The following is an 11147-nucleotide window of genomic DNA, read 5'->3' as shown; positions in this document are numbered from 1 at the left end:
ATTAGTCATTGAAATTTAGGGTACTTACAAATTAGTCCTTAAGCTTCAACTATAAATACTTTAGCTCATTTAGCTTCAAAATCATCCCAAAGCATTCTAGCTTTCTTCCAATACTAGAGAGAATTTAGAGAGTTTCTTGAGAGTTGTTTTCTCCTTTTTATCAAGAGAGAATTATCATTGTTTTCTCCTTGGTCGATCGAGAAAAGTTGTAATTCTTATTTTCTCATAGTGAAATTCTTCTACCGTTGCCCGTGGTTTTTACCCTAAATTTTTAAGGGTTTTCCACGTAAATTTTGTGTCTCTTTTATCTTTATTTTTATTTTCTCAAATTATCAATTGCGATTTTACTCTATCCGATAGCCGTCTTCCGCAACAGTTGCAACCACTCATAAAAAGTTCAGGTATCATAAACTTGAAAAATCCTCAAAGCTAGTCCCTCGTCAGAGTTTCTTAACTTTTTCTATCTGTTCACTGAATAATATAGTCCATATAAATTCCAATGAAGACCTCCAGCAATTTGTCAAAAAAAAAAAAAATCCTCTGGCAACTCGTTATCTGCAAATATTGTATGCAGGCAGAAACTGGGTATTTCAATACATTTCCTATCAATCTTTTCATCTTTGGTAGGATACTCTATGATGTATGATCTTATTTGACCATCACCGAGCACTGTAAAGCATCGATAGCCTGAGCTAGAAGCCGAGACAATCTGTCCAGGCCAGTTAAAGTAATGCAGGAACTCATCTAAAATGTTGATTCTAAAGGATGACGAATTATGAAAGATAATGACAATCAATCGATTGCAAATTAAAAGTGAAAAAGGAACAGAATACAATGACTTTCATGCAAACCACGGGTATTTGAGACGAAGTTCACTATGACAGGTGATAATATTACAAGAGAGTTGAAAACAATGAACAAAAAGTGAACCAGACCGTAATGTTTTGATTTGGTTTGCCTTTCCGTTGTACTTGTCACATTTCAATTCAACATTAATGGCAAATGACCACTGAATTCTATGATTACACAAGAAAAGATATGTACCAATGACCGTACTTCCTTGATGAAAAAAACCTGGGTCTACATTATGCTGGCTTTTGTCTGCAATGCAAGCAGTCATCTGTTGAATAAGTTTTTCATTTATGTTCAGACATTCGTTTGTTATAGCTTAGGATTTAGGAGTACTTTCCCTAATTCCACAGAAGTACATGGGTTGTCACCATGTCACAGGTCTTGTCTGATTAGCTAAGAAATGACACTATGATTCCAACGACATAACATAAATCCAACATAATGAGTTATCACATAATTCCCTTGATAATTTTTTTAACTGTTAGTTAAATCAAAAGGTTTTTCAGATAATTTATTGCAATGTAATTGATGAGGCAAAACCCATGAGTCTCATAAGCTTCTTCCAAATAATGCAGGCAATGGTCTATCAAGATTCCTGAGTTCTCAATCATCCCTATATAAACCAAAACAATTCACGGTGTTTCCCATATGTATCGACATTGTATTTGCAGCCAAATAACCAATCAATCTCTCTCAGAAATGGGTTCCACTTGCAGGGACTTGTTTTTTGCATGTGTTTGCAACGAGCATGCTTTTGATGGCTAAGGCAAGGCCATTGGACCTACCCAAGACAACAACAAACGACCTGTTGGTTCGGTTGAAGTTGGATGAGGAATCAAACCACTGTTGGAGCTCGTTGATTCAGCTTCAATCATGCACTGGAGAGCTTATTATGTTATTCCTGAATGGTTAGACCGAAATAGGAGAAAGCTGCTGCCATGCAATTGGTACCATAAGGCATCAATGCTGGCCCAACATGATCGATGCACTAGGCTTTACAACCCAACAGGCCCACGTTCTTGAAGGCTACTGCGACCATGAAGACGATCAATCACTGCCATCCGTCGCTCGTACTAATGAAGATGGTCCCTCAAAATTACTCAACCCCTAAGCTCATCATCTGTTAATCTAATAATGAAATAACATGGCTAATGAAAATATTAAAATTATTATTTTCATCATTGCATATTTATTTCGAATTGTTTGCATTTTAAATTCCAAGGATAGAAAGACATATAAAGCTGAAACTATCAATACTAAACACGATTGCAGGATAAGAAAAATATAAAAAATAATTATTATTAAATTTATATCTAATAATAAATAAATAAAAATTAACTAAGGTAAAGTTTGCTCAAAATTTGGGTGTCCATTAGCCAAGGGCCCCCACCCATACAGGCAATTTTTGGGGCATCACCTAAAAATGCGAGCCAAGTTTTGTTTGTTTTGAAGCTTTTAGGACACAAAAGACCTGAGACTTTAACAAACCAAAGCGATGAAGATTCGGATGCGTCAGTTTTCATCCCTGAAGTACCCTACAGCTGTGCTTCCTACATCCCGAAATGGACATCCGCCCTCACATGGGACACCCATCCTTCTCATCTCCATACTCATTTCTTCAAGCCTCTTAGATTCTTTCTTTCTTTTCTTTTTCTTTCTCATTTTTCTTTTATTATATTATATTAACATCAAACAAAACTTGAAAATATTACTACTTTTTAATAATGTAGAGATTGAGCTAAAAAAATTCAGGTAAATTAACTATTTAAAAATTTAAAATCCATTAATCAAATAAAAATTTATAAACAATCCACATTAGTTTCTTAAAAATTATTTAACGATTTTATTCTATATATCAAAATTAAATTTATATAGTTTATGAATAGTAATATTAATTAATATGAATACCGTTCAGATTAAATTAATTTTTTATTTATAATATTATATCTAAATTAAATATTTTATCTATTAAAAGCAATTAACAATAATATTAAACAATTTTAATTTGAGCTTTAACATATAACAAAACAAAAATCCTTAGAACATTTATGTTATTCTCCCATAAAAAACGAATGTTTTAATAAATAATGGAAACAAAACTGAACTCTCTGAGATGTGATATGTGAATAATGGAGAATGCATTAATCATAAAGTGATCCTTCCTTCTAGCCCCCATCTTTTGACCTTATACATTGAAACATGAATTGGCGAGCCATTGACATTATTATGATAATAATCACAATCTAAAATGCTAGTATTCATTTTTATTATTAAATTTAACTAAATTTCACACTAAATAATAATAATTAGATTTTTAACAATTCCACATAAAATGGTAATAATACTCAAATATGTATACAATTCCACAATGCAAACGATAATAATTTATGTAATTACATAGATTTTCAATTGCATAAACAAGTTTTAACATTTTAATAACATTTTGGGTAACTTTAACCTTTATGATACCCTATCCTAAAACTACCCTAGTTTGTTTTGGGTCGTGATGAGACAGTTAAAGTGCGTTTATCAAATCATACAAATTTTCTCCGTCCTGCAAAAGAGACTCATCTCTCCCCAGTTTCTGACTCCCTTTCACTTCCTTGCTTGTTTTTTCTCTTTTTGTTTGCTACAATTATCCCACTAGATTCCAACCCTCTTTTCCTACGTTTATTGTTTTATTTCCTTAATCCCCGTCTTTATTTTCCTAATAATTGATAAAAAGGACACTTCTTCTGAATCGCTCGTTCATGCTGTCATTGAGGTTGTTCTTGGGCGATGGGCCTAACTTTTGGTTATAGAGAATTCAATCTTTTCTGGATTCTTTCTCATTCATGATCATATATCCTTTTGTTCAGAATTTGATGTCTTCTTCCATCGTCAGGATTCAGGATTCTTCGGTCACCGTATTTTGATTTCTGCAGATTTCAGATCAAGGTAAGAACTTTTAATCAATTTCATCGTCATCCATCTCTGTCAACATAACTTTGGTTTTTGCATCCCGTCTTTTTTTTTCTTTGGAATATCCATTGGTTTCTTTTGCTAAATTTGGTAGACTGGCAAAGAGACGAGCTTTATTGGTTTTCGATCTTATTTGAATGTTATTTTATGGTATCACGTGGGCTTCATCTTGGCTTGCATTTCTCATCCCAGTTTTTACTTTTGAATTGAGCTTGTTTATACCTATGAATCAAGTATGCAGTTTTGACATGTTTTCTCAAGCTTCAGTGGATTCTAATGATAAATTCAATTCTGTTCTGAATTATCCAGATTCTAAATTCAAAGAGACATATTTGGTGTCTGCTCAACTCTAGATACCTTCAATTTCCAAGGCTATAGTGATATCAGGACTTGGCATGTTCTAAATCGGTTGTTGAATTCTCCTATGATATCTTTTCAATGAGTTCCGTTATGGAAATTCTGTAAGTTTGTGAATTCAAATGGACTTGTCTTCTAACAGTATGCTTTCAGTGTTAATCGGCTGCCAGTTGAGTTCTCTGACATGTAAATGTCTTGCACTGGTATCCATGGTTCTGTTTCTCAGTACTGTCTTGCTCCATTCATTCCCTGGCTATGGTGTGATCGACTGGATCAACCAGGACTTTATTCTAAGCCACTCTTTGTTGCTGAGCTCCAATTATGAAGGGATTCGTAGGGGCAAGTTTTTGGAGGTTCCTCAAATTGTTTGGGGACTTAATAACCAGAAGATAGCTTTTGCAAGAGCTTGTTTTACTGCTAGAATGCTTAACCGAACTCTTTTGATGCCTAGCTTAAGTGCCTCACTTTTCTACAAGGAAATCGACCGATTGCAGCCTATTTCCTTCGATAAAGTCTTCAAGTTTGATAAGTTTAATTCGCTTTGTAATGGGTTCGTGCGGTTGGGTCGTTATTCGGATCTTAAGAATCAAACTGGAATGTATGATCTCCAAAAGGGAATTGGAAGGAAGTGGACAGTGGAGAGAGACATGGAGCAGTTGAAGCAAAGTAGCAGAGGTCATGTTGATGAGCATGAGGTGATTAGAATTGTGGGGAAGAATCCATTTCTTTGGCATGATCATTGGCCTGTTAAGGACTACGCAAGGGTCTTTGAGTGCTTAGTTTTGGTTGATGAGATATCAAAAGAAGCAGATAAAGTTGCGTCTAAGATTAGGCAGATAGGAAGAAAGCTTAGGAGCAAAACTGAGACAGTACAAAGTGATCCCGATTTCGATACAGAGGGTTCTTCAATGGCCGCGGCTCCTTACATTGCAGTCCACATGAGGGTAGAGATAGACTGGATGATTCACTGTAAGAAGCTAGAGCAACGATCAGGCATAAACCAAATTTGCAGTAGCAAGCAAGAAATAATACAGAGGGTGGGGAACATTGTCAGCTCAGAATCTCCCACTGTTGTTTATCTCGCTGTTGCTGATAGCCTCCTTAACGATTCTTCAATATTAAGAGGTTGGAAGAAATGGTTGCTTCCTTTCGAGAAGAAGAAACTAAGGGTTGATGGGATTTACAAGAAGCATCCATATCTGATTCAATCGGCAATCGACTACGAGGTGTGCTCGAGGGCTGATATTTTTGTAGGCAACAGTTATTCCACATTTTCTAGCCTTGTAGTCCTGGAGAGAACACAAAGGATGATGAGTTTGGGCATCCAAAACTCATGTGGCATTGATGTTAGATGGCCTTCGTATGCATACAATATACCGGGGGAATCAAATGGTCCTCAGAAATGGATGACTAATATGTCTGATTCAAGTCTCCGAGCAATTAGTTATGGTTCTAATGCCATCTCATGTTGAAGCTCGTTGCATACAATTTTCTGTTGAACTTCCCCAAGTTGATGCTGGTTTATTATCACTGTACGTTCCATCATTTTTAAACCCAATTCATCCTGCTGGTTCAATGGTTTAAAGGATATATATATATATATATATATATATATATATATACACTGTAAATAATGCAGAAGCAGAGTATCATGATAAGGTTGATAGTGAAACAGTTTCATTTTTCATTTTTTTTGGTATTTTGATCTATTTTCTTTAATAAATCCTCTTGTTCATTGGGAACTTATTCATCTTTAACTCATAATCCATAGATTTGTTTATGTGTTCTTGCTATATATCTTTATTCTGGTTGCCTGTTCCTGGTTTCTATTAACAAATGAAAAGACAGTCTTTCAAGTTTCACTAATTCCTATTATAAGATTAATCTTATATTACTTTGATTTCCTGCTTTGTCAAACCAAATCTTGTCCCCGAATTAGACGTGATTTATGAAGCTTTTGGTGATCATTTGCTTTAATTATTATTCCACTTTGTTGTTTCCGCCATTCAAGGATAGGAACAGAGTGGAAAGGTGAAGTGAATTACCAGACTTTGTTGCCACTTGCCTCCACAACAATCAAAGAAATGTACGTTCATTTACTTTTTCACGTTGTGTAGGTCCAACATTGGCCCCGTGCCCGAATGTCATTTTCTTGTGCTGAATAATCCAGTTATTAATAATGATGATTAAAATCGAGTGATGAGACACTAAATATCTTAAGTAATATTAATTCAAATTCTAACGTTTGTAACTAAAATCCCTTAAATAAGATTAAGAGTTCAAATTCTGACATTTGCAACTAAAATCCCTCAAGTAAGATTAGGAGTTTGAATTATAACATCTACAAATAAAGTAGATAGAATTGTAAGAATAATCCTCATAACGTGTCCATACAAAATCCGATTTGAAATAATTGATTAATAGATCGGATAATAGTGGTTAAACCAGTAAAAAAAATCTTTCATGCTGAATACCAGGCTCTTTTTTTAGCTGCTAAACAAGACATTTTTAGCTGCTAAACATGCAGTAATATCAGTCTGTCCACGTAATTTCGTGGCCGTTAACATATCCAAAAGGAGGTCATGCAGAACAAGTGGAGGACCAATTTTAATCTTCTAATATGTATGGCCGGTGACACCCCAATTGCAGATGTTGACTTTTGAGCAACGTGATTCAGCGGTTTTTCCACGTGACGTTTGGTGAATGCTTTTAAACATATGCATGAACCACTGAATACAAAACTGTAATATACAAAATACAGCTATTGGCTTTGTTTGCTAAATGAGACCTGGACAACCACAAAATTGTTATGTTATTAACCACCCTGGTTCAACGACAACGGTCAGCGGCTGCCGCTAGGGTTGCTGGAACTTTAGAGTTCAACCACACCGTTGGCTATAAGACCAGTGGCGCTAAGCTCGGCAATTAATATGGAAGAAATTGAAATAAGGTCCTACTAAAACCAACATAGCAATTCATGTCACAAATAACTTTTCCATCCCTGGAACTAGAAGACTACACTCAAAAACTTTTTAAGTGGCAATAAATAATATACTAATTATAGAGCCGAGAAACCAAAACGGTTAAAAAGATTTGTTTCATCAACTTTCTTTCAATTTGATGACATCAATAAATGCTTACCCTATTCTTTCTTTTCCTTTCAAGAACCACGTAAGAGGGTGGGGTGACTAATCTCAAGAAATTTGTGTCGATGAAAATGGGGCCAATAGAGTGAGAAACTCTTTGCCTCTCTTGTAAACCTTGTTGAACTGAAAAGCAACTTATTACCTAACATTGGGATCATCCACACTGGCTTCATTGGATATAGTCTTCGTAGTAGTTGTCACTTATTACAGAGACAAATCTCTCGAGCCAAGGAAGCTGATGGAGGTCCTTCATGGCATCAACATAGGAATCTGTACAGCGGGGTGGGGATTGATATGGATGATGGTCACTAAAACTGAAACCCCCAGCAAGGAATCTTTGGATTAGTGCCAGCTGTGATCTTTCTTGGTCTGAGTATGCATCCATGATCATAGGGGGTGAATTGAAAGTCTCCCAAGCCAATTGTTCCGACTCTTGTACAGAATGGGTGACCAAGCCTTCAGAGTTGTCTTCGTCCCAAAAGGCACATTGACAATTCTGCTGACCATCCCTGTACTCAGCACCACAAGAATAGCAGAACTCGTGCCCACACCTGAAAAGGAGACGTGAACCTAACTGAACCTCAAGCCATATACGCCTAAATAGCACGTGTACAAAACATACGTATACACCTATTCACATAATGACAAACATGAGCTGGAAACAAGCATACCGAACTGTATGATCCACGGAAACCAGGTACACTCTTGGATGACTTGGTTGTATCATAGGGCAAAAAATAGTCCAAACATACACAACAAAGTTTTAAGTCCAAATATTGAAACCCTCCCACCAGAAAAGGTCATGTCATAGTTCCCGACCAATTTCCCATCAAAATAGTATAATCAAAGGGGGCTTAGCATACGATATATCATTGCCATTGCACAAAACAAAAACCACAATTCCAATTCATACAAGCGGCATGGCCTGTGTCCATATTCAGGTTGCTGCAATTAAAGTTGTCCCCAAGTAGCAAGCAAGAAAATTGCAACCGATATGAAAATTGAAAGCAATGAGGTTGGCATCAAAATATTTCTTTTGTGCTCTGTCAATGTTTGGCACGACCGTTGTTTAATGAAAATTCCAACATCTAATAACCAAAGTACAATTACAAGAAGATGGACTTACCAGCATGTCATGTGATAGCAGCCTTGAGCAAGTTCAATCATCCTACGGCATTGCTGGCACCGCCTCCACTTCTTGTTTTGTGCCAAGAGATGCAAGGTGATGTCTGCAGCATCTCTTTCCTCGAGAGGAAGGTTCCGATACACTTCACAACTCATTGATAAATGCCACGGAACTCCACATTTCACGCATATAAACCTTTGGCAAACAGGGCACTCAACACAACTATTATCTGATTGACTAGATGAACTTGTCCCAGTTGATAAGCATTCACGAGGATCAAGCAAGACAGAACAATTTGGATAAGGACAGTATATTCCATCTGAGTAAAGAACATTTGTTTCTGCTTGGGCTCTCTCTAAAGACTCGTAGGAAGCATGCGGAAGAAATGATCTACACTCAGCGGTGGTGATGTAATATTTGCATCTTAACTGAGGGCACCTGATTGGGACTTGGGATGACTGCAGTTTACCATCTACATAAGTTCTCATACAATGGGAACAGAATCTATGGGAACACTTCATGGTAATCATCATCAAAGATGGCTTGTCCTCACGGCAAATGGAACAATTTTGAACTGATTTATCTCCCATGGCAGGAGAAGAAACAACTCCAATTGCTACTTGTGCTAGCTGCAATGGCCTCAAAAGATTGGAGCTTGGAACAAGTTTCAGAACAAACTCTTCCAAATTACGGGAATGTTCCAAGATTCTTTCCCGTAAAGCCGCCAAAAGTGGATTATCGAGTTTGTCCTCACAAGTAATCTGTGAAAAGTTCATGTCAGTAAAGCTAGTTCAGGGTATAACATGAAAGTATTTGGGTTAATATAAAAATGATATCAAAGAACATCACAAGGATACCAAATTGCTGATCTTCACTGACCTGATCATATAGCAATGTGGAATCAGTAAAAGCATATACACGGCAAATCTTGTTCTGCATAGCCTCTGTCAAACCATCCATTAAGGCTAAATAATCAGCCACGGATTCCTCCACATAAAAGTCAAGCTTTTTCTGCACTTGAATAACAGCACTATTGGCTGATCTCTCCATGACCACCCCAATACCAGAAAACCCAGAACTGGAGTCTCCAGTTTCAGCTAAAGAGATGCCCTTGCAGAACATCTCCACTGAAAATTCATCAAGCTCTTTCTTTTCTTCTTCCTTTACCACCTCTTCGGTTTCCTTCCATACATCATCATCTTCACAGCAGCTCTGAAAGTCATCATCATCTTCTTCTGATCTAACTCCCCTTACTAAGGGTACAGAGATATCATCAGATAAAGCTTCTTGATCCTCCATTTTTCAAGGCCCAACTCCTCCAAATAATAGAAACCGTATCGGCTACTCTTCACAGTTCAAGTAATTACCGATATACAAACCTAAGCAAAACCATTTAGGATTAAAAAAATGCATCTCAATTTGCATGTCATTTGGGGGGGAGACAAAAGTGATAATTTCTAGCTCATTTCTCTACAAAAATACAAAGTACCCATTAAGGGAATTGAACAAGAACCCAAACTTCATCACCAAAACACAGCTGAGAACGCAGGAAAAAAAGTTGATTTTCCGGTTCCTGATTCCAAATCAGAATCTAAAAAATACCCATCAACGGGTCAATTCAAAGCTATAAAAATTTGACAAAGGAACCAACCTCAATAATCTATTGACCCCAGAAATGAAAAAAGGGAAAAATTAAACCTGTTGAAAAATCATTACCTTGTTTATTTTCCACAAAACTACAAGAGAGAGCATATTATACAAAATAAAGAAATAAATAAAAGGGCATTAGTCGAATGAAATGAAACTTCCATACCATGTATCGGAACCCTATCTGGAAGGATAATTTATGGGCTGTCATGTGAACGGATATTATTAACAACTCTAATTTCTGACACGCAAGGAAAGAAGAATATTTAATAATAATGAAGCTTCAAATTATGAGGGGGAAAAAACAAAACTGAAAGAATTGAACTTAAAAGGTAGCTTAAATAAATGGGGGGAAAAGAGTTACCTTTGAAACCGAAGATCAAAGCTTTGATAGAGAGTGTCATCAGTATGTGTTTATTCATTTATTTCCCTTGTTTGTTCTCCCCATGTTTTTGCTCTGTTTTCTAACTTCTCACTGATATTTTTTTTCTTTCAGAGAATTTAAAAAAAAAAATCTAGATTTTTATTTATTATGCTGGGAACTAGGATTAACGGAGAATGATTATTTCGAAAGAAAGAAAGAAAGAATGAGTTGTGATTTGTTTTTGGGGTGAAATGGCGTAAGAGGAAAGGAAGTACCACTTTTTATGTCTTTTTTGGCTTTGTTGATATTCGTTTATTCTTTCTTAACTTATTAGATACAGATTAACTTTTACAGTTCTCAATAACGTCACATGTAATAAAGGATGTGATAATTTTAATATATTATTTAGGAAATATATTATTGAAAATGTTAATAGTTTTTATAATATTTTTAATAAATTATTATTTAAATTTTATTTTTTATACCAAAAATTTTAATATTAAACGCTACTTAAAATGTTATTTTTCTACTAGAAATTAGTTAGTAAAATTAATATTTTTGATAAAAAATAATAATATTTTAGATAACGCTTTAATAAAAATATTTAAAAAATTAACATTTTTTGTAGGATCTTTCCCTAACTATATATTAATACTGTCGTACAACAAAATTATCCTTCTCTAAAACCTCTTTA

At 35.5% G+C, this 11147-nt stretch overlaps 2 protein-coding genes across 2 annotated transcripts; one reads left to right on the top strand and one right to left on the bottom strand.

Moving 5' to 3' along the window:
* The first annotated feature begins 3477 nt into the window (after positions 1 to 3477).
* Positions 3478 to 5827, top strand: LOC120196351 (O-fucosyltransferase 23-like). Its single transcript, XM_039198179.1, has 2 exons — positions 3478 to 3789; positions 4123 to 5827. The coding sequence occupies exon 2, from the start codon at positions 4293 to 4295 to the stop codon at positions 5640 to 5642; it is 1350 nt and encodes a 449-aa protein (XP_039054110.1). The 5' UTR covers positions 3478 to 3789; positions 4123 to 4292; the 3' UTR covers positions 5643 to 5827.
* A 1532-nt stretch (positions 5828 to 7359) lies between these two features.
* LOC120196349 (E3 ubiquitin-protein ligase arih1-like) lies at positions 7360 to 9812 on the bottom strand. Its single transcript, XM_039198178.1, has 3 exons — positions 9322 to 9812; positions 8443 to 9203; positions 7360 to 7867 (listed from the first exon to the last, which is right to left on the bottom strand). The coding sequence occupies exons 1-3, from the start codon at positions 9739 to 9741 to the stop codon at positions 7486 to 7488; spliced, it is 1563 nt and encodes a 520-aa protein (XP_039054109.1). The 5' UTR covers positions 9742 to 9812; the 3' UTR covers positions 7360 to 7485.
* Positions 9813 to 11147: the final 1335 nt, after the last annotated feature.

This window comes from Hibiscus syriacus, unplaced genomic scaffold, assembly GCF_006381635.1.
Source record: "Hibiscus syriacus cultivar Baekdansim isolate YM2019G1 unplaced genomic scaffold, ASM638163v2 tig00117032_pilon, whole genome shotgun sequence".
NCBI lineage: Eukaryota > Viridiplantae > Streptophyta > Magnoliopsida > Malvales > Malvaceae > Hibiscus > Hibiscus syriacus.
The sequence above is the reverse complement of the archived record's forward strand: the minus strand, read 5'-3'. Positions and strand labels throughout refer to the sequence as shown.